This window comes from Platalea leucorodia (genome assembly GCF_965183815.1).
Source record: "Platalea leucorodia genome assembly, chromosome: 4".
Classification (NCBI taxonomy): Eukaryota; Metazoa; Chordata; class Aves; order Pelecaniformes; family Threskiornithidae; genus Platalea; species Platalea leucorodia.
This window is the reverse complement of record NC_138826.1, coordinates 21,014,216-21,038,273: the sequence shown is the minus strand read 5'-3', so window position 1 is coordinate 21,038,273 and position 24,058 is coordinate 21,014,216. Positions and strand designations below refer to the sequence as shown.

Genomic DNA, 24,058 nt, shown 5'->3' with positions numbered 1-24,058 from the left:
CCAGTTTCCTTTGCACATTTGGAAAATTACCTGCTTTGCTAAGGTCAGAACAAAGACATATTCAAATGCTTTCAGTTACAGTTACAAGTAGTACAGTAGCTTATTCTTCATAGAAACAAAATTCTGATATATCTGCTCTTGTGCTCTGACAGTGTATTGACTCTAAGTCCCTGACTCAGCACATCAGCTCTGCCTTTAATGCATGGGGTTAATTGCAGCTCTTCATGATCTGAAAGATGATCATTGGATGGGAGGCCCTGGTTTCCATGATTTTTTCAAGTGATATTGCTTAATAATACACAGAATTTCTAGGTTGAACTTCAGTCTAACGTTCACCTTTTTTTTTTTTTACAGTTGGATAACTTCTGTTATATTACAGTAGCGAAGAACTGGAAAGAACTTTATTTATTATGATCTGCTACATGGCATAACTGAGAGCAGACACTGGTTTAAAAGTTAACTTTAGGAATGTATGTTAGATGAGAGATTAAAAAATCATTATGTCTATAGACATTGACCTGAACTGAAAGTTTAGTCAGGTACAATCTATTTACAGTTTGTGGTCTTTGGTTCTGGCTGGTGGTTATTTGTAAGTTGCAATAAAATAGTATAACGTCCTGCTTGGAGTCATCCTGTAATGCTATGACATAACAGCTATGCCTGTGAAATATTGTGATATTACTTAATGTTGTGCATGCCATCTACCTGAGGCTCTCAAGCCTTTGAGTCCTGCTGGGTTTCCTGAGAGGAGCTGTAGGAATAGCAGAGGACACCCAGCATGGCACTGCTGCTAGCCAAGTGCTCCCAGAGCTCCCACAGCTGACATTTGCTGCCCTGTCTTCACAAGCTGAAAGGAAAGCCTGGCTTGAAACACAAAAAAAAATCCTGCTTTTCTTGCACCTTATGATGACCATATCTTTTATAAAAAAGCATTCTTGAAAGAAGTGGATTTAAACAAACAGAATAGAATCTGTAGCAATATTTTCTCAACTGAGACCGAAGCCGCAGGCTCACACCTTTGGTAAAAGCTGGGACATGTTTACAAAATAACATTGGTTTAAGCCATTTAAAATTATTTGAACTGTTCTAAATGTTCTGAGACAAAGCTCTGTTTTTTCTTGTTGTCACTCCCACTGTAAGAAGCTTGTAATTGGAGCCAGGCAAAGACATTTTGATGAAATCAAATTCAACAGAATGTATAAGGCTAGAACAAAAATGAAGGCACTGGGAGACTGAACTTATTCACAAATTCTGACTGAACTTAGCGCATTTTTTAATACTAAAAAAATAGGGATGGGTGAATTTTGGAAATGTCAGGTTAGCTTGTTTATAGAATGTTTATATGAAATGTTTTTTTTCAGATGTCCAGAAACTTTGAGTATACAAAACTGGTTTCATTTTAATTTTCTAAAAACAAAACATGAAAAACATTATTTCAAAAAGGAATTTTTCATTTTCAATTACCATATTTCATTTAAAATAGCTGAAATTAGCATTGCCACCAACAGTTAAAGATGTCCATCCTAAAGCTAAAAAAAAGATATAACTTCAGTGTAAATGAGATGTTTTCATATTAACACAAAACATGTATTTCCTGAAAAACTTGAGAAGCCTTGTTTTATTTCAAACTCAAATTAATGATTTTTGAAGTTACTTCAGTCATTATTTACCTAACTTTAAATATGGGCATGACCATGAATTCTGCTGCTGAAATGTGTTGCTACCTTTTTGATTACCCTGTATTTAACTGATTTTAGAAATCAACCATATACTTATCACAGACTAAACAGGATCTATTAATGAGTAGAGCTCATCTATTTTCTTTTCCTCATACATTTCCTTCATATCCATGTTGTTAGGGATTGCAGGCTTTTTGTGTGCAGGTGATTGAAGTTAGCATGCACTAGAAGCTCTTCCTGTAATCAATCAATCAATCAGTCTTTCAATTAAAGAACAAAGAAAGGAATTGGTATTGGTGAGATTTCTGCCTGCACACAAGGGACTTCTATTGATCCTCAGAGCAGGTAACTGTCGATGGCAAAAGGATTATTGATGATTTGTACTTTGTTTTCCTAGTACATTGATGTCGTCTCTGAAAAGAAGGAAACATCAGAGGTCAACAATAACTTTCTGGCTTTGGTTTTACCTGGGATGGTGCATAGTGTCATTGTAAAAGCTGAGCTGAGAGATACCCAGATAAAAATTACAGGAATTCTAGAAAATTATTAATGGAGCTGCTGGAATTACATTCACAAAGTTCCTCCCACTTAACTTTTATTTTTCTAGATGTTTCTTTCTATCTTTGGAGGTATCTGGTTTTCCTAAGTGAATTAACAGAACAAACGTGTGATTCTGGCTGTTGCGGTGACTTCCAGATGCCCTCTTCACTGCCAGGTAGGAATCCACTAGCAGCAAGCAATGCATTTTAGGGCAGCATCCTACTATAAGAACTGCTCCCCGTATTGCAGGCTCTGGATTATTGTTGTTTGGGACTCTTCCTGTTATTGCCTTGCCATGTGAGTGGGGCTCACTTTGCAGCATCTTGCCAAGAACATACTACTTGGAGTACCTGTTAATGTGGGGGGCAGCTGCATAGGGCAGACAGCTTTGCAGTATGCCTGGGCCTTGCATTAGGGTATTCCAAGTATACAACTGGGAAGCTGGAGGACAAGGCAGTTAAATTACTTGCCTTAGGCCACGCAGAGTGTCTGACAGACCTGGCTGGACTCAGGTTAACCCCACAGCCTTTATTGCTGTGCGACCTTTCCCTTCGCCTAGGTAGATGTGCCTTTACAACTTCTATGTGTCTGCCTTGTACTGTCACTCCACCTCCCTACTCCACCTCCCTGCTCCACCAGACTCCTCCTTCCCCCAGGACATACCTGTTTTGGCTTGATCCCATATTTGACCTGCAAAGTATAGAGAGGGAGATATTAATCGTGACTTTCAGAGCAGTAATCAAAGACGAGCATTCAAAGAAGCAATACATTAGGAGCTGGGGAAATGCGGCAACTTTTCTTCCTTTCTCTCTTCTTCACTGCTCTTAATCTTTTATTCAGTTTTACTCCATCTAGCGTCAATACTTGGAAATAAGACCTTGCCTTGCCTTGCGGCCCTCAACTTGTTTATATTAGATCTCATGACTCCACTGGTAAATGGTATTCATCGTAGTTCCTTTTCTTCAATACTACTTAAGCATTTTCTGGTGACTTTGCTAAAGAAAGAACTTGCAGGAGATTTGGCAGGCAGGGATGTGCTTCTTGTAATTTGCCTCAGTCTTTTTTCCTTCTCTGAGAGAAACTTTGTCACACGTGTCTTTTGGAAAGCTGTGGTGAAATTTTCTGTTCATGTGAAATTCTCTGCACTAACCGTTAGTGTCTGTAAGAAAGAGTTAAGACCTGATTCTTGTCTTTCTAGTTTGAACTGGACATACAGTCCACAAGAGACCACATGGTGAGGCATATATAGGCTGGAATCAGAGGGATATTTTCTGCTCTGCTCCGGTTCCTCCCTTATTTCTTTCTCCAGTTTGGGGCTGGGGTGAGTCAGCATAGCTCTATAAAGTGGCAGCATCTGCACTGTCCTGCAGTGCTTTCATAGCTAAGTTCCCATACTGCCTGCTTTGCCCACCCCTCAGGGAGCTTCCAGAGCATCCAGAGAAGGTGTCTGCTGAAGTGCAAGGAGGGAGGCTCGCCAGCACCTAGCCAGTACTTGCCTGCAGCTTGGTGACCACACTGGAGGTACCTGGGGGTTGTCTCAGCCCTCCTGTGCCTGCACTGGTCTGGCACTTTGCAGACACAAGGAATTTCTTCTAGTGACACAGCTCTGATATTACCCAGGATGTCATGGTTATGCAGCAATATTTTTCAGCTTGTTCCAAGCAGTTGTGGCAGCTCTTTCTCAGAAAGGAGAGGCATTTCAAAACATAATCAGGGGATCAGATATGGGCTGTGCTTGAACTTGTAAAAATTTCTTCACACAAACTAACACAGATTTAAGCATGTGAACTAAGTTACACAAGTTTCTGCCTGACTGGAACTTTAGCCATTAAAAAAGACAACAATTCTCCCCTCTTCTTCTGACTATGACAAGAGATTAATGCAGAACAAGGCCAGTGCAAAGTGGTTTGAGCTAACTGGGGTGAATCAGCAATGGATTAGGTTCAGGGATGCTCACTTGATCCTTCCCTCTGCCTGTGTTGGAGGAGAAGGTGGCAGGGAACTGCAGGGAAGGTCATTGTCTTTCAGCACTGTTCCCAAGTCAATGCCTCCCTGTGGCCTAACCCTAAGTAACTCAATTCTCTGTGTACAAAAAGAGCAAAGAAGAGACTGGTTGGGAGGCCAATGCACTTCTCCATGTAGCCCAATGTAATCAGTAAGTCGCCTAAAGAGAGTGCCTTTCTTGCTGATGCTTTCAGGCTGCCTTCCCACTGTTGGCAATGCCAGTTGCTGCAGGAAAGGATGGTTCAGCCTTCCCCAGCACCTCGGCTGTAATATTTCACTACTTCCCTTGTGCCAGATGTCCTTGAACAGCCTGATCACTCTGAAAATTATTTTTATATTATATTGCATAGATTTTTGGCAGGGCCGGTTCCCTGAGGCAGTGGAGATGCGTGACTGCCTGACCAGAACGTGTGTCTGTGCTGGGAAGGAGGGGGAAACAGAGCAGGACTGTCTCTGGAGATGGGACACTCTGTTGGCCCATGCTTTGCTCTCCTCCAGGGAGTCATGGAAACTCACTCAAAGGAACCAGTTCTCAAACACTTTACAAACAGCATTTCCACCTAAAAGAGTAGTTAATCTTCAGTACTTGCATTTCAATGTCTATGTAGTAAATCAGATTTGGGAGTGGGCCAGGTGTTGTTCTTAATACACAAAAAATAACCTAGTTACTTTGCAGCCAGTGGTTTTCTGTCTTTTTCCATTTACAAGTCTGTACAAATTTTCCATTAAAGCTGTGGGCCTCTGTGAAGTGTCTTTAAGCCTCATTTAAACGCATATGGAAAGCCTTTAAGCCCATAAACTTCTGTGAACCCATGAGAAATATTCCATGGATCCCCAAGCATTTGCAGCCTACAAGGCAGAAGTCAGCATCGCTTTGTGTGATACTAGCTCATTTCTTGCAGCTTGCTATTTGCTCTCTGGCACCAGGCTATAAAGTACACATGGAATATGGAAGTAGGTGGGTATAAGCAACAACCAGAAGAAAAACAAACTTAGCTTTGCTGATACCTAGTACACGTCCTTCAAGGAAGAACTCTTGGAGAGTAAGAGATCAGGGAGCTGAAATAAAATGATCTGACAGACTATATGTATGATCTTAAAAAGAGATCTATAAATAATCTTATTTTCTGAGAACTCAGTGAAAAAAGGCTCCTAGGAGTCCATCTGAAATTAGTGATTCCTTTTGCATATGTTTAGTGTGAACTTGTCCAGAAATTCAATGGGATACAGGAAATTCTGTGAGTTGGAATACGCGGGAGCTCTGATTTGATGCTGTTCTTTTCTGGCTAAGACCTGTGGCACTCTGAGTCTCTTGCTTCAGGAGGCCTTGTTTTGTTTTGTTTTTAAGCTGTCCTTTAGCTATGATTGCAGCTTTCATGCCTAGCTAATCCCATGTTGTCACCTCTCTGACAAGCTCTAGTCAACATAAAGCTACTCAGTCTGGATGGCAGACAGGCGCTGCCTGGGAGCAGGAGGCTCTCTGCTCAGTAGCAACTAATATTTGCGTTACCCTGGGTGTCTGTTGACAGGAGTGAAGAGGGTACTCTTCCAGAAACATTTCTGATTTTTTTATCCAGACTCGCAGCAGCTCCAGGGAAAGGTAGAGTTACGCATTTGTTGCTGGAATCAGTGGCACCAGCAAGTTTGCCAGCAGAGACCACGATAGCTGTGGAAGGAATTGCCTCTGACAGGTGTCTGAATATTACCAGGAAAACATTCTCCTGACTCAGCAGGTTTGGGACCAACTCTTACAATCAAATGATTTAGAGCTATTCAAGACTAGCCTCACACAGTTGTGCAGAGGGGTAGAAAGGACTAAGGATTCCTCCCTGTTTGGCAGCTGTGAAAAGGTCAACTGCAAATGCAGCCCCCGGATCTGAAGGGAGCACAGGCGTCCTGGGCCAGATGCTCTCCCAGGGAATGTGGAGAGTGGCCAGGGAGGAGCAAAAAATAGCCAGAAGTGTGGCTCTGCCCATCAGGCTGGTAGCTGGCATCAGTGAAGTATGCTGTATCCTGGAAAGGGCTTTAATGAATTAATCTCACCCTAACAGTCTGGGCTATACGTATGTGTATATATATAAAAAACTGTCTCTGTGTGCATATGTGTCTGTATATGAAGTATTCCCTCCATTCAGGAATGGTGCTAAGAGGAACTGAGAGCCTGAAAGTGCCTAAAGAGTGTCTTAGTGCTGCTTTTTAATGCCTGGTGTCCCCAGCACAGTGCAAAGCTCAGTGTCCTTGGTTTTGAAGTGTGTGATATAAAGAGTAATTTCATTTTATGGAAAGGGTAACCTGAGCCACAGTACCTTGTCCAAGGTTGTTCAGAATAACAAGTTTGGCTAGACAGGACAGTGACAGAACCAGGTAGAAAAGCCAGTTTATTGCTCTAGTCACTGGTGACCATTGCCTCAACACAGAATGGGTACTTACGTTTTGTTTCTGCAAATGTATATGTGCAAGGAGTTGAAACAGCCATTTCTGCTGAGATCATTTTGTCATTTTTTAACATTTACAGAAGCACACATGGAGTTGTTTAGGCCATCTCTGTTCACACTTATGTTTATTTGCAATAACATGTAGTATTATGGCATTTGTGCAGCTTTTAAATATTTTCCATTAAACTCGGTTCCCAGGATGCATACTGAGAAAACCTAAGGCAGTGAATGCAGCCGTCAGTCTATCAGCCACCCACTAATCCCTACAGTGTTGAGCAAGGAATTAGGCCTGCTCTGGTATATCAGCAGGGCTAGACTCATCTTGTGCAGGTGGTGTCTGCTCCTTAGAAGTGCATTTGCGTTTCACTGTCTAAGAAGACTCTACGCCTCCCAAGTTGTCTTCCACTCGCATTCTCATGATAGTTGTTCACTACTGATATTTGGCCATGCTGGCAATGTGAAGGGAGGCTCTGCAGACAAAGCAGACCACAAAGGAATAATTTTTGATTGATTTTGCAAGGCTTATGTAGATCATGGAGGGGGCTAAGTGTCTTTGCTGGCTCTGTTTTTCCTTATTTGTAAACCTCTAACAACCTATGAAAACTTCGTGTTGACCTCATGTTTGGGTTGTTTGTAGAATATATTAGTTGACAGAATGAAAGACCTTGTGAAGGGCTGCTTGGAAAAAAAAAAAAAAAAAAAAGAGTGGCAAGTGAAAGAACAGCTTAGGATATAGCTGAGGGATGTTAAAAGAAAACATTCAAGTCTCTGACCCCAGAGGTGTCAAAGATTCTGCTGAATCTGCATGACTGATTTTCTCCAGATCCAAGAAGATGACACTGACCATCATAGTTTAAAAGGAATATGCCTGGGAGAGGAAAAGAAAAGAGAGGCTTGTTTTAGGAGAACAAAGACAGATGCAGGCAACTCCATGGCTGTAAGGAAGTTGAGGATTACTGAAGAAATCCAGGAAGTTGTCTGGATTACTGGGGATTTAGAGAGAACAGGGGTACGTGTAGGGTACAGCTAATTTTTTCCCTTTGATGCTTCACTTCTGTTGTTGCAAGATGCTTATAACCATGCATAAGAAGGCTACTTTGAACTGGTCACAGCTCCTGCAAGGAAGAACTGTAGCACTGAAACTCAGTTTTGCCTCCTCCGCAAGTCTAGAAGATACTTGGGGCACACGGGAATGGAACTGTGGAAGATGAAGACTCAAGGCCAAAGAGTGCACTCAGACAGCCCAAAACAAGGACAGGGTTGCAGTCAGTCTGTCCAAGAGCAGTGGTCTGCAAGGTATGGGGGGGAGCTGTGGCATGCTCTGTATTGTGTAAGCACCACCATTTCTAGTCTTCTACATGGGAAGAAACAGACACCTGCAGGCTACAGATGAGAGGTGAAGAAAGGCCAGTGGGCACTGGGAAAGATAACCAGGATGGAGATGGGAGAATAGATGGACTAGGAGGCAACAGAGCTCTGCTATTTCCATCAGCTATAGTGATGGTCATAAGCAGGTGAAAGCTGGAGAGAGTTTGAAGCTTTTTGGTATGTTCTCCAGTGCTTTTTCTTCTCTGCTTTCCCATATCCCTCTGCTGAACCTTGCTCTTTCCAGACCAGACAATGTTTTCTTTCTATGACAGAAATGCCATGACTGCACACAACAAGGGCAAAACTGAGCTGAGTGGGGAAAGGGAGGTAACTGGTAGGCTGGGGCAGATCCACTGGGGTGTGTTTTTGTGGGATTGTATGAAGTGATTGTTGTGCCAGGGAGGCCCATCCGTGCTGTAGTGTGAGCTGCCTTCTGCCAGGTGTCTTTCTGGCAGCTCTAATTTCTGACAGCTGAAGCTCTTGTTTTTTATGTTCGGTGTTGAAAAGCATCTTGGAGGATTCGGTCTGTTCCAGGCACTGTTCTGCTAATACAGATATATGAGACACCTCAGGAAGGACTGCCCATGAGACACCCATTGTGTGCCAATAACTCTTCCATTTCATAAGTCACTGGTTTGGATTTTTTTCTTTCTTTCTTTTTATCTTTTTTGCAAGGCTAGTGAGTTGAGTTTGCAATTTGAGTCAGTTGCAGTTTGAGTGAATGGTAGGCAGGGTCATATATTACATTTAAAGAAGAAAGTACTTTTTGAAAATTAGGATTTTTCATTGTTACATGTCCAAAGGCCAGGCTGGGAAGAACCTGAGCAGCTGGGACTCTGCGTGAAAGGCTAAGCCAACTCACCTTTTCAAACCATTCCATATCAACACTTGCTCTTCTGATAAGGTTGGTAACACTCCAATGCTTTCCTCAGAATACCAGTGACTGTGTTTAACAAATTCTTTTCCTGTGCCTGTATTTCTTGCATCCCATGTGTTGGAAGTGGTGAATCAGAAAGATAAGAGACAGCTGGAATCAACTGAGGAAGCATGTTTAAGTAATAGGAAACTTGGAAGGTGGAGACTGTAATCTTGCAGGTAAAGATGGGATGGAATGCTATAGTGCCCATCTCCTGGGGACATATGACAGACGTAGATCTATGTCTAGGAAAATGTGTGCTTTTTCGTATCCATCTGCAGTTGAGAATGTTTGTTAGTGCTTTGTAGTGATAGACAATTCAATGGTCACATATTTTGTGTAATGGGTCACTGATTTCATCTCCTTCTGCAAAAGTGTCCAAACAAATCCTGTGTTAACTTTTTAATTGGGGTCTCAGCAGGAAGGCCACAGCTTGAATGAAACGTGGGGAATGAACTAGCCTCATTCCAGGTATCTCCAGGCTGAAAAGTGAGATACCTTAGTGCTGGGAAAAATGTCCTCTTAAAGTCAGGTCAGTGCAAACAAAACATCTGTCTCAGAGTCTGACATATTTCCACAGGAGGTAATTACTTCATTGAAAAGTAATTAAAATTCACAAAAGTTGCTGTAGCATGGCTTAAAACAACCAATACTAGTCCCTGTTTCCTGCTCTCTTTGTATAAAAATCTTCTGTGGAGAAGACATCTTAGTCACTCTGATTAGGAACTGGATAAAGAGAATTCCTTTGCAGATTAATTTTTGGCATCATGCTATTTCAAGTACTTTTGCCAATGAACTTGCCTATAGTAGAGCAGCAGTATGTGCTTGCATCTTAAGCAGATATGATTTCAATGGGTAGTAGAGTGGCTGAGATGGTATCGCTCCCTGGCTGCAATCTGAATGTATAGTGTTACGTGTGAATAACTGATGCAGTATCTGAGTCACTGCAATGCATTTCAATGCCCAGTGTCCTGCGCAAGCTCTGTTCTAGATCTTGATCCTTTTTCCTTGTGTGCCACTCTTCCGGTGACATGTTCAGACAAGGCCAAAGTCTCTTTTCTTTCAATGTGTATTTACTTACGGATTTTGATTTGTAAATTTTGGGCCCATTTTCCAAAGGACTCCCACTTGTGGCTTTCTCAAGTAGCCTAGCATCAAAATTAGGTCTCCGGTTAAGTTTTTTTTGTGAGCTCAGACTCCGGTGATTAGATAGGTTGTGTCTCTCATTTGCAGCTGATAGTATCAGTGATATGACTCATACCTACTCAGCTGGCTTCCTGTTTGGTAAACGATGCATTCTGCATTTCACAGTATTACAGACCAGTTTGGACTATTTAGATCAGAGAGAACTTCTCTCCTCTCCAAAACAGGAGATTTTTCTTTCTATCTGACTTTTAACAATTTTGTATCCTTCAAACAGGTTTGATTAGCTCGTGTTCACTATCTCCGCCTGTCAATGCAGCTGACTACAGACCTGAACATGACAAAATGCTAGGAAAAAGGTTCTTGGCTCAAATGTTTAGGCTGAGACAGTTTTTCTGTTGGAAGAAACTGCAGCTCAGCATTCAAACTTGCATATGATTGCCCAAAACTAGTCTTTGCCATGCCATCCATCTCTGATATTTATATTTTCCAAGTGGATGATTTCACCTCCTATATAATGGGATTTGGTGCTGTTTTTAGAGTTAGACAATGAGGAGATTGTAGGCTTTTAAGGTGCAATAACATTCCAAGCCCTCCTCCATTCGCCTAAAGAATGCTCCAATTGTCAAGAGTACCTTGTGTTTCCCAAGCATAGTCTGGCAAAGGAAAGAGAAGTCAGTCCCTTAGAAGGGAAGTAGCGGTTAAGTGGGAAAATAAAAGAGGACATCTAGATGCTGCTTTGGGTAACAAAAGAAAATCATTGATACGCTAGGCACTTGGCTGATGTAGCTCCCAAGCTCCTCTTCTCCTCCATCAAACATCAGAATGACTTGTGTATTGCATTTAAAACCTGGTCTCCTGCTGAGTGATTTACATGGGAGCCTGTAGAACCCAGTGAGTGGCATGGGGAGTTTTGGTGTGTGCTGTTGCACAGGATGTGTTGAGGCAACAGATTCCTTTTTGCTATTGCAGCAGGTTTAAAATATGTACCTCTTCCTTTTTAGTAAATGTTCTCTGTCTGTCCGTCCTTCTCCTTGTCTCTGTATGTCTCTTTCTTTATCTCCTTCTGTCAAAATAAATCTGACTGCCACACACTGTAGTTAACTCAAAATATTGCTAGCATTAAATGTGCCCAGACATTTTTATTAATACATTAAACTTGCATGAAATTTTTAGGCATTATAATTTACAAAGCTTACACCAAGATGGCATTTGAAACTGACGTGAGCTATTAATTAAAAAAGAGGACATTAAATAATTGTCAGTTGACATCTAAATTACTGTTTTGTTAGCTGACAGAAGCTTGCCTCAAGCCTCTTTCTCTTCTCAAGTGTTAGTAGATATCCCATTGAGTTTAAGGGCATCCTGTTAGGAATTGATTGTTTAAATCTTAATGTTATATACCTGATTAAATAGAGTGGTAAATGTTGTTACTTATTTACACAATTTATTGTGTATTGTAAGCTTATTTACACAAGCTCATTACACAATGAGCTTTCGGTGTCATGTGGGTGTAGAAACACTTCTAAGTATTTGGGAAAGTATCAAGGAGGACATATCAGAATGCTTCCTGATTTTAGTGGAAACCTGTTCTTGCAATGTGTTGGTTAGGTTCAGTACCAGCTAATCAGGGTTCTAGCATAAAAAATTATCTGCATCAAGGCCCTCAACTGGTATGAGGTTGAGCAACTCCATCAACTATGATGGTGCTGTGCTGGGTGACACCCATTCAGAGTATGTCCCAGCTAGGGAGAGAAATTATTGAGCAGCTTGAGGCGCTCGTGGGCACAATGATGTGAAATTTAAAACAAAATTTGTCTGAAGGTGAATTTGGTGAGTGCTCTGTCAGCTGGATTAAGGTTTTTTCCTGAACAAACACTGATCATCATCACTGATCAAGCAGAAAATGAAGTTGTGTGCAGAAGATACGCCAGTTTTCCTCCCCATTCCTAAAGCGGGGGTGTCTTGATTATCCCTGAGGGTTTCAGGTTGCCTATATCCCTGAGGGATTCAGGATGGCTGTATGATTGGTTGGAGTAAATCTAGAACTAGCTGATTTCAGATAGTGGACTTTGCTTTATCAAAGGGTTTTCCAGGACTAGCCACTGGGCCAAAAATGCCATGAATTAGAATCCCCAGGGAACTGAAGCAAGTAACTAAACTCGGTTTAGACGTAATTATCATGTCTCTCTGGTGACCTGAATAAATGGGAAACTATCCCTATGACCTATGGGGAAAAATAAATCAGATAAAAATGAACATACATCTTGGATTTTCTTGAGGAATCTCCTTGGTATTTTTAATACTGTAGCACTTACAGTGCAAGTACTCAGCATGAGTAATGTTTCAATGCTCTTTTCGGGAAATAAACTGAGGGGGATTGTGGTGACTTTCTGTTTGTGGGGTTTTGGGGGATTTTTGTTGGTTGCCGTTGTTAAGAAAGGCTACCTCCCATACATCTCCCTTCAGAGATACACAACTTCAACCAGTTAGATGAATAATGCTGGAATCCAAAACATGGTATGTAACCCCATTTTTTGGGTCAAGTTTTGTCCTACAACGAAGAGGTGCCACCATGGGTGAGAGTCCTATGGCTACCACATACTTCAGCTATTACTTGTGCTATAAAAGTCCAGTTCCAACATTTAAGATATTCCCATTAGGTATAGGTCAGTTTAACATGTCAACACAAACTCTACCATCTGGAAAGTCCCTACCCTGAAGAAGGTTAGGAGGAAAGACTAAAAAGTACATTGAATCCTGTATGATGTATTTCCTCTTGATTTTCTGTGAGTAGATTGCTTGGGTTGCAGAATGATGGTGCAAAACCAACTAAGCTAGGTCTGCATTAACTAGCTAAGATACGGAAAAGTACAGCTTTGTTTATAAAACGAAGCACCATATATACTTCCTTGCTAAAAACTGATGCTATCTTGAGGATATCTGCATTTCACTAATCCTACTAAGGATTAGTTTATAGGGGCACTTTTAAATGTTTGCTATGGATCTGGTAGTATTTTTACTGTCAGAGGTTTCCTCGAGACCAGTAGAAGGGTATACTCTTTCCTCAGATTCACACCTGCATTATAGAATCCCTTAATGAGCCACCAAGGAGTACTACCTAGATGCCCTGAAGGGAATAAGGACAAAGATTTGCTAGTAAATTATTCACTGCCACAGTAGAATTGAAAAGTACAACTGATTAAGAAGCAACAGTGGATTTCCAGTTGTTTACTTTTTTCAGTTCGGTAAAAATCTTTAACATACATAGTTCTGCCTCCAAACATTGTGGAATTACAGCTTCTCTCATTGGTCGGTGTCAGTGGCTCTAAGGCAAAGAGTCTGTGTATTGTGTCACATTTCCAGCCTTAAGACTAGAATTTTGACATGAAACTGGAAACCTCACTCTACCTTTTAGCAAATGCCTAGTAGACTGGGACAAGGAATTATCAAAGGGCTCAATGTAAGGTCATCATTAAAGGTGTTAAATTTTGCTGCCATGATAAAGTCAATCACTTCCCCTAGAAAGATCAAAGGACAGTGTCATAGATGTTGAAACTGTCTCTGAAGGAAAATATCACACATAACAAACAGCAAGAGGAGGTAGAAAAGTCCAATGTGGAACAGTTCATAGATCATACCACCTGAATTTCATCCAGGCAGTAAATCTATTGCCTTATGTGTCTCTTCTTGTCTTTGTCCCTCTCCTCCCTTTATTCCCTTTTCTCTTGACTCTGGTCTCTGGCTTTTCTGTTTTGGCTTAGCTCTTTTTCACACCCTCCCTATTCGTTGCTCTGTCTATACTGTCCTTAATACACCAGAAAGTTTACCGGGTATTCTATGTTTATTCTTCTGGCCATATAATAGTCCTAATCTATTTTAGTTTTATACACGGAAATTGTCAGTGTCTTGTAAGGGAATCGTGTGTTACTAGAACGGAAACATTTTGTGACAGTTAGCTGTGTTAGGCTGGGGAAGTGTCTCCCTGGGAAAATAACAGATGCTTCATGGTTGGGAACCTTCTCTGTTGGACAGGCAAAACATTGAAGTACTTGCTGCAAGGGGTGCCCTTGCTTTGATCTTCAGTTGAGTGTTTACATATGCTGTGCTCTCTTTATGAGGAATGACTGTGATGGGGACATCCTTCTATTCAGCTCTCTGAGAGAGGCCAAAGGCCATTTCTTAGGTCATTGAGTACAGCTGTTGCCTTCAGTTCATGAGAATACTGATTAATTAATGTTTGGGTTTTTTTAGTCACTTATAAAATGTCTCAAAGGGACATAAAAAAAGTGTCCACGTCTGTACATTACCATGAGCTAACAGACAACTTGCAGTCCACAGTCCCTGCTCCTGTACATCTCTACCCTATTGCCTGTCCTTGGAGGAGATGAGGAGTCGCCATTGCCTAAGCAGTCTAGCACTGCGTCTTCTGCCTGTGAACCTGTCAGGTGCTCAAAACCTAAAATGGTCTTACTGTTTCTGGATAGCAGGGAAGAAGGTGAAGGGCAAAAATGCATCCCTTCCAGCAGGAATGATCACTGCATGACCTTGACCTGTAAGAGCCTGGAGTGAAGGGAGTTCTCAGAACTGAGATCCAGACATAGTAACTGGGAAATTTTTGATGAAGCCATTTACGCTGGCTTACATCTTTTTATTTTTCCTCCTGTCTTTTCTTTTCTTAATCTAAAGGGCTTGTGAATACATGACAATACAGTAAAAACTTTGTTTTAGAAAAAATGTGGAAAAGTTCTAGCAATGTCAAAGAACATCCAACTTCAGCACTTTTGAAACAAGGCCTTTGGCTTTCATCCCTTAAAAATGCTTTTTTAAAATGAGTTTGCTATTTTAATACATAGTACAAACTTAAAAGAAAGCTTAATCAAATGTGTTTGAAGGATTTTCTTTTTAAAAAGAATCTCAGTCTGGTGGGATTTTTTTCCTATTTGTGAAATGTCAAAACCCTGTTACAAGGAATTTCTTTTTTCTATGCAGATCCACTAGGTACACTGTGTATCATATGGTCCTCTAGAGGCTTACATGTGTGTTAGTGCTACCATCCAAACCACAGCTGTGGGGAAGCATCATGCACAAAGAGAGAGAGAAAGGAGTTAAACATTACAGTTTGCGTATTACACTGCCTCAGAAAATGCAGAGAGCAATGACTCTTACCTTCTATCCATTTTGCCATCTGATTCTAAAGAGAGAACAGGAAAATGTGGTTAGTTAAGAAACAAGGAACAGAGTGGTGATAGGCCTGCTCAGAAGTTGTGAGGATGCAACCAGAAGAACATAGTTACACCTGGTAAAGATCCATCCATCCTTTCTGAGGCAAAACGCTTTGATACTAGTAGTGTCATGCAACCTTCCTAAAGCCTTTCTTGGTTCTTCCAGCTGGAATATCTCGTGTCAATTTTCTCAGAGCTGTATCTTTTCTAACATTTTGACAGTTTTGAGTTTGATTGTAGCACATCCCCAGAGTGTCATGAGAAACAACTTTGAGGGCAGATGCTTGATGAGAATGAGGTGGAATCAGTTTCCCTTCAGGCCTGCTATGTAGTGCCACTGAAGAAAGCATCAGCCGTTTGTCTTTCAGAAAGTGGCATTACGTTGCCATTTGTATCATCATAAGGTACCTGGGAAACCTGTTCGCAAAATTAAACTTTGAAAGACCAGTGTTTACTGTCAATAGGATGGAATCAGGTTGTGATTGATAGGCTGAGCTCACTGTAGCAGTACTGGACCCAGAGAGTTCAGTCTACTTCACTCCAAACTTAATAGTTAAGACCACTCTGCTCTCCTTTTTACTAAGCAAAATTCTGTGACTACTCTAGAAGCGGTGTGTCATGGTGCACTGCTGACTTAGTAGAGTTAGACAGTTCTGGATAATGGGAAATTACCTCTCATTTGTCGCATGAAGGATTCTTTTGTAAAAAAAGAATATCTTATACTGATGTTCTGGTCAACCTGTTAGGATTTTGCATTTCCCCATTTGCCCTTATCTGTTGTTATTGTATTGGCTATGATTTTTTTTTATTTCTAGCTCTCAACTGCAGTTGAGTGTTACTGTGTGCTGTTACCTCATTACGCAGATGAGAGTTGTATTTCAGCAGTAGAAGAAATCATCACAATATTTGCTCTACAGTGCTCTGTGAAGCACTTCAGAGTCCTGTCAAGTAAGAGAGGCTCTGTGGAGAGGATGGAGGGCCATGGACCAGCATTGCCTCTGGGGAGGCCCATGGAACAAATTCTGCCTGTCACTAACTTCTGTCTACTGAAATGATGGGCATTATTCAGTTTAACTTTAAGATTTTGCATTTGAATCCAAAACCATGGGTTGTAAACTGCTGATCCAAAGTCAAAAGGAGCTGTTTCTATCAGCAGTTATGATCTTAGATCAAAGAGCTTTTGCCTGTTTCAGATGAAAAACATGCTTTCCTGTGGCAACTTGAAAACCAGTCACAGTGGAAAAGTTGTAGGGAGTTTAGCTGTGTACTCTGATCGGAACTGCATATCTTAGAGTCAGTCAGTCACATTTGAAGGAAAAGTGCAGAATCAGTGAAATAAATACTAATTTTGGCTAGGAAGTGTAAGCAAGACTCCTGCCCATCCTGCAAATCCAACAGGCTCTTTAACTTATGGTGAATAGACAGAATTTTGTTTTAGAAATTAATTATTCTAAAAGAAACCCAGGCAGTAAGCTGAAGTGAATTCTGTTTCTCTTGTAAGACTAAAGAGCAGAGTTGATTATACTGAAATGTGAATCTGCAGTTCTAGGGACTCCAACACTTCAGACACCTTTAAAATAGTTCTTCAAAGGAAAACCAGAGCTGTAGTACATACACAATTCCTAACACTGAAGCTCAGATGTGCTGTATCAGAACATAAGGAGATCTAGATGTCTGGATAAGAAATAAGGAGTATTTTTTTTCTTACCTCCAAAGTCGTTGTCAATCATTTGTTTTTTGATCATGCAGATTATTACCGCTACAAAACCGATTGCTAGAAATGCTCCCAGAGTAACTCCTATAATAACATATGTGAAATCTGCAAAAATTGAAAACAAGCCAGTGAGTATACACCATTAAGTAATGAATACAGTCTTTGTTTTTCAGAAGTGACACAAAGTTTCCAAAGTTTAAATGCATCCCTAAAAAAAAAAAAAAAAGTCATATTTATTCTTCAGAAGAGGCTGATAATGCTGAACCAGACTAGGTAGCTGAGAAGAGTCTATTCTTCCAACTCATCATGAAACCATGTGAACCTGTGGCTAAGGGGCTCAATGCCGTTCTATGGTAATGAACAAGTTTAGCCTTTGGTGTGTGCAGGTCTCAGCTGAGTTTTAGAGCTAGAGCTCTAGTTTCCTCCCCTGCCAAAGTGAAATTCCCCATCCCCACCCCTTTGCCGCTCTGTATCCTGCCAAACTCTTATTCCTGCTTTCTGCAGCCGCACATGCACAGCTTCATCTCCACCACCCAGTACTCAGCCTCCTGCCATGCCTGCCTATTCTGCCTCTATAAGTCTTTGCTGGAAGGAAGCAGGAGATTTTTTGTGTAAGCTATGAACCAGATTGTGATTTTTTGTTTGTTTGTTTGTTTTTTAATCACATAAGGGTCCACCTTCATCTGTCCAGCAGAAGGGTGCCTATGTTCAGGATCTGTGTTCCAGATGCTCGTTATGTTTACTTAAAAGTCATTTAAAGGCCCCAGTCACATGGCAGGACTCTGCTGTGCTAGGCAAAATACAAACACAACCAGATGATTATCTTCTAGACATAAAAAGCATGTAAAGTCTTCTAAGCACATTCATTTTTGTTATATTTGCTTTGCCCCTAACTTCCTGCTTGGAAGTGAAAATCTCACCATGAACTCACCTATTTCCTCCTCTGTGTTTCCAGAAGCATAGACCTTTGCTCTCCAAAAATCTGAAATGGAAATATTTTAGCCTGTTAGGACATCAAGGAGAATGCTCTATATTCAAGGAGAATGCTGTATCTGGCTATTTCCAAGGGAATAGTTGATCCTGGTAAAGCTTAAGAAAGGATCTGAGGCTTCCTGGAGTAGTGAAGTGTTATCAGTCAAGTTAATGAGGACATCCTAGGAATGTGGCCACCACATGCCAGTTTTTGGACAGAATAGAAAATACAATTTTAAAATTTTATGTTGTCTTAACACTGTTTCCATTCTAGAGTTTTCTCACTGCAAATCTCAGAGCTGTATGCAGGAGAAGTTGCTATAAATCAAGAAAAAGATTATGGATGCAGTAAAGCTAACAAGACATGTTAACAGGAAAGAATATGGCATGCCCCAGCACCCTTCTCCAGAAAATGTGAGTCCCAATCCTGCCTGTAGGTTCAGTCTCCAAAATGTGATTTATAAGAGGGTCTTTTCCTCTTGCAAGAAAATGTTATGGGCTGAAAGTCCATGCCAAGTTCCATGTTCATCAAAAGGACACCCTCCTGGCCCTTCCCTTTTCCATAAAGCCACTGAACTATGCTGCCTGATGATCAGAGTGTGCAGGCCCTCAGAATGGAGTGGCTTTGAAGAAAAGAATTCATTCCCACGCACTTTTTGAAGAAAATAGATTCAAAATTTTCCAAACAAAAAAAAAGTCAAGAAAAAGGAGAAAAGTCGTGTTTAGTTTTAATGTTACTTACTTATTATAGGAAATTGTACATTTTTAGCAATCTAATGTTTTTTTCAGTGATGGGCATGCAAGAATATTTCCACCAAAGTCTGTTCAAATAGCTCCAAATGATGTAACTGATGTGTAGCTGCATGAGGTGCCCGGAGCATGAGAAGGCTTTAAAGGCAGATATCACTCCTGCATCTTAAAACGGCATGCTATGAAATTTCTGTCTCCTGTACATGCTTCAGGCAGAACATGAAGTCCTCTCCTATGGCTCTTGCTCTTTGACAATCCACTGCCTGGGTGACAGTACATATGGGACCTGGTGGGAAGATAGCTGTTTTGCATGCAGCATCATCTTTTTATAGGTACTGCCTACTGTAATGGGGAATTGTGAGGGAGTATCATCTGACTGAAACTGAAGTGGAATTTTAAGGTCTTAAATGCATTCAGTTTTCCTACTGTCAAGGTGTCCAACATTGTAAGTCCCAGCTCGCCTCTCCTCTCTTTCCTCCACTTCTTATGGAGAAATAATTCTGTCTTCTTGAGGTTTTGGGGGCTGTGCTTTCATTTCTTGTCCAGTAAAATGAATGCTAGAAATATGATTCCTTTTAAACCTGAAGCATAGTTCTTCCACTCCAAAACCAGCCATTTTGGTACCTTTACAGAAATCCATCTTGAGTCTGCTTTTCAGACTGCTGAAACTCTCTCTTGAGCTGAGTGGGGGCTCTGGGGTTTCCACAGTTATGTCAGAAAAATCTGATATATTGGGTGGCTCACAACAGCTTTGGTTTTACTTCCTGGTCTTAATCACATTTTTAATCTCAAATTTTCATAAGTTATAAACCAAGCTTCAAAAATCTGGAGACGAGCTTAAAAAAAATCTTGAGTTTTAAAGCAAATGTATTTTGGGAGCTATAATTCTGAGCTGAAAGTCCTTTTTTGCCAAACTTTTTGGCATAATTAAAATGTCTGGAAACTTATTTTATACAAGCAGAAATGTTTTCTCTCCAAAAACCCCATGACACTCAGAGAAGGGAGTCGGGAGGGGTGGGGAATCCAATTGCAGATATGATCACAAAAGCTGGCTATTCTAAATGACCAAAATCAAAGTTTTGTGTAAAAAAAAAAAAAAAAAAAAAAAAGTCTGAGACTACACAGTGAGTGTAAAAAGCTTAGCTACTGATTTTCCAGATTAAAAACCAGTCTCTTTGCTCTCACCTGTGAATTTATTTCATTATAAATTTAAAAAAAAAACCTTTCTTCCATCTCCTTAATTATTTTTTGTGCTCATATGAAGAATGTTTTAAATTCAAATATAATAAAAGTGATATTGTATTACTTTTATTATCCTAATGATCATAATACATAGACCTTAATGTATGCTTTCTAATGGAATTAAACCAGTGACAGATTATGTGTTTTATGGCAGAAATAATATTTTACATGGAATATTTTATGTAGGTCAGTTTAATATATTGAGATTAAATTATTAGTTTCCTTTTAAAAAGGGAGGGAGGGAAATCTCTGAAAACCCACAGGACTAGAGAGAACATTTTCAATTCATACTTTCAATATGGTTTTAATTAAGGTTTAATATAATTTACTGGATGCTGCTTAAATACCGTTTGCTTTTGAAGACTCTGTTAGATAGCCAGCCTCTGTTTGTTTCAGTTTCTCCTTAGGTGGAAGGAAGTGGATTGACGAAGTCAAATACATGTGTGTTGCTGTTTGACCTAGATCCCATCTTCAGTTTAGATCTTTTGGGGCTGTGCACAAAACTCCCGGTACAGAGGGGTTAGAAATGATGCCTCAGATTCTGCAGTGCTCCAGTCCCAGTGCTAGTTTTCTAACCCTTTATCTCTGTATACTGGATTTAGACTAACTCACATGCCTTGAACAAACCTTCTGAACTTGGAGAATATTTGCTTCTGGGTGGAAAACCCTTGCAGATTAATTTGATATCTATACTTGAGTGACTCGTGGATCATTTTTTGAAGTGTCTCAAAGCAACTGACGGTGCTTTCTCACCTCTCCTGTTTGACTGGCTTAGGCGTAGCGTGCAGTTGGCACTATAATAGAGATGTGACCCCAGGGCTCTGGCAGCATCAGGAGGCTGGCAAGAGGCACAGGCTGTGTCTCCAACCAGAGGGGGAATGTTTTTGTGCATGTGTCATTGGTAGAGAGTCTGGAGATGAGACTGCAGACTAGACAGATCTTGCATTAGAGATGGGCGCAGATGGAGAAAGAGTAAGTGTGAATCTGCTGCAGCAGCCTGCCTGAGGAGCCAGGCTTGGTCTGGTATGCTGGAGCCAGGCATGCAGCTGAGGAAGCTTTTGCTTCTGGCTGCCCACCACAGTCCTCTGCCAGTGTGGTTGTCTCCCCTGAGGTAGAGCTGCTGAGCAAGTGATGGACCCGCAAATAAATACACTGGGCTGGGAGTGGGCTGGGAGCCCCTGGTCTCTGATCTTGGTGTACCCCTGGGCGGGCTTAGCCCTCCTCAGACCTGCTGTGCACAGAGCTGGGCTATGCAGAAAACAGCTTCTGAGCTGCACCAAGGGGCAAGGGACATCCACTTGCCTTAGTCCCTTTGCTTGTTTCCTCCTGCTTCCATGTGACTTTCTTCTCCCTTCCTCCCCCAGCTCCGGTTTCTCCTCATTGCAACAGATAGTGGCTGGTCCTGTGGCATTGCAGCAGCCAGGGGTTCAGTGCCATTTATCTTTGAGGCAGCAAATGGGAAAGGAAGCAAGTACCTGGGAAACCCAGAGGTAGGGTGGAAAAAAAGGATGGCTCACAGTGGGTGTCTGAGCAACTCCAGAGTCAAATAAGGAATGCCCATGACAACAAAGAGATTACAGACAATGATCCTGCCAGAAACCATTGCTGAAAACCATTATTAAAAAAATGTATTTTGGCTGGGATTTAGTGTAGCAAAATTCCCAGCTACGTGTAAATTTCATAGGATAGGCACTGTTGGCACCCAGGCAAATGGGGTCCTTCCTTGATCCTCAAGTTAGAGGCAAATTCCTTCTCTGTAGTAATAGATGAGAACAGAATTCACTTCTCTGTGAAGACAGGAATTTGTTGAGCTCTAGTCCTTGCCAGGCACCCCTTCATCCAAGGCCTATGGATTTGCCATTGCCTGCACCTTTCCATGGAAGTATATTAATGCCTTTTCCTTTTATCTATTGCAAAGTGCCTTTTGCTGTAGAACATGTCCTGCTGCTCTTGAGTCTGCATCTCTTTGCTGTAGGCAGATGCTACTGTATTAATGGGATTCATGCCATTTGTTTGCTGAGCAATAACTAGTCAGGGAGCAATTATTGCTGACTTTCTCTTCACATCTATAAGAACAGTTAGTTATGCATGTCCTGCGTGGTGGACAGTCTCCATTTCTCTGGACTCTTGGAAGCATCTATAGAAAGGTGCAGAGGCTTGAAGGGCCAACAAAAAAGGATAGCGAGAATGACAAATTCCTATGTATACCCTGAGAAGGATGACAAGAGGATAGTGCACTGCTATAGATCTATGGATAGCTTTGCTTGCAGAAGCAGAGGCAGGAGAGGATATCCAGTGGATGCAAGCTGCAATAGCTGGTCTGCATGCCTCAGATGGGGCAAACTGCCCTTGTGGGATCCCCCAAGAGTAGATCATGATTTTCTATGGATTTCTGCAAGAAGTAGGGTGGTGTGGCAGGTGTCCATTAGGTAAAGATCGGGCTTTTGCCACCAGAGGGTGCCTGCCCCTTTACCTAACGTCTTGCAGACCACAGTAACCCATGTAAACTTCTGTCTTTGTAGCTGCTGCCAGCTCCATCCTCCCCATTAGTCCATATTAGTCACAATGTTAGTATGACCCCTGCTGACACTTCCTATCCATAAGCCCCACTTCTTTGCTGCACAAAGTGGAGGTGAGTAACTGTGAAGTAAGAGGCAAGTTGTGAGGCTGAGAAAGTCCTGCTTTGGGCTGGCAGGAAGCATTAGAAGCAGCCTGAGTCAGGAGCATCAAAGTCCTGTAAGTGAGAGTTGCAGAGACCAAAAGTGGCTTGCAGATAGCATGCACAGAGATCAACTTTTTCTTTATACTCTACTGAAGTACCGTTTTCTACACAGTGCCAAACAGGATGCTCAGCGGCTCTGCTATCTCATCTGCAAAGACGCAGGTACTTAACTTCATGGTGCCTTCTAGATTGCGCACAGCTGACCCCTTAGCACTCAGTCTAGGACATGTTAGCTAGAAAACTCAGCAAAATACCCCACTGTCTCAACAAATGTTCTTTCTCGAAGGAACAGAGTTCTAAACAAAGTTTTAAACAACATACATATGATTAGACTGGGAAATAAATAACCCCACCAAGCTCAGGAAAAAAAAAAGCTCCTAAAAAGGATGGAAAAGAAATATGATAGATCACTTACGTAAGAGAAGAAGAAATGCTGTTAGGACTGATATCCAGCTTGTTAGTAAGGTCATCGCGAAGTTTTGACAACAGAGTGGTTTAATCCAAATTTTCTGAATTTAGCTCTTCTGCAGTGTCTTTTAAAAAAAAAAAAAAAAAAAAAAAGCTAAAGCAGGTCATGTGACTATATTGAGAAACTACAGTCACATCCTGAGTAGTTATATTTGCAAACAGAAGTTCCCTTTTTGGTGTTTAAGTTCAACATATAAATAAAATCCCCACTTGAAAATGTTCTGTGGAGGTGGACAGCCAACAGTCACAGCCTAGTTCAGCTGTTTCACTCTCTAAGGGACGTTTAAACGCTAGCATTTTTATTTACAAAATTGAAAAATGCTATTGCAATGAACTGGTCTCTGCTGAAGTCTTCTGAATCTATGGAGATGCAAGTGAGTTTTCTGTCCTAGAAGGAGAATCCTCTAAGACAATCTCTCTCAATGTTACCAGCTTTTTTTTGAACTCAACATGAATGCCATCATAACATTTTGACGAGAGGAGTACTTGGCTGAACATTTCCCTCTTATAACCAGCTTTTTCAGGAGCAGAGTGGAAGAAACTCACCATGGCTGCAAAACCATTGCAAGCCAGTTCCTGGAAAAGAACTTCTACCTAAGAAAAATGTCTTGACATAGTAGGAACTAAAAAGCAGACACTTACTAGCAGATGATGTTTCTGATAGGAGTCAAGCTTATTCTTTGAACCACAGTGAAAAAAACAGATTTTTCTGTTCTTCAGGAAAATTCTTTTCAAACAGGTTAACCTGTTCCAAAACTGAATGATAGCAACACATACAAGTAAATATTAATGCTTTTTGATAAGTGAACCCATTCCTCCCAAATCATTTCAGGTTTGTCCTTCAGAGGTGGAAGGCACAAGAACATGGGCCTCATTTTTT

The 24,058-nt window shown here is 41.1% G+C and overlaps 1 protein-coding gene across 1 annotated transcript; it reads right to left on the bottom strand.

Moving 5' to 3' along the window:
- On the bottom strand, window positions 1–23,232 carry TMEM273 (transmembrane protein 273). Its single transcript, XM_082308108.1, has 6 exons — window positions 23,126–23,232; window positions 17,956–18,006; window positions 17,019–17,129; window positions 15,255–15,279; window positions 2,883–2,909; window positions 1–2,092 (listed from the first exon to the last, which is right to left on the bottom strand). Exons 1-6 carry the CDS (start codon window positions 23,178–23,180, stop codon window positions 2,047–2,049), a joined length of 315 nt encoding a protein of 104 aa, XP_082164234.1. The 5' UTR covers window positions 23,181–23,232; the 3' UTR covers window positions 1–2,046.
- Between the last annotated feature and the right edge of the window lie 826 nt (window positions 23,233–24,058).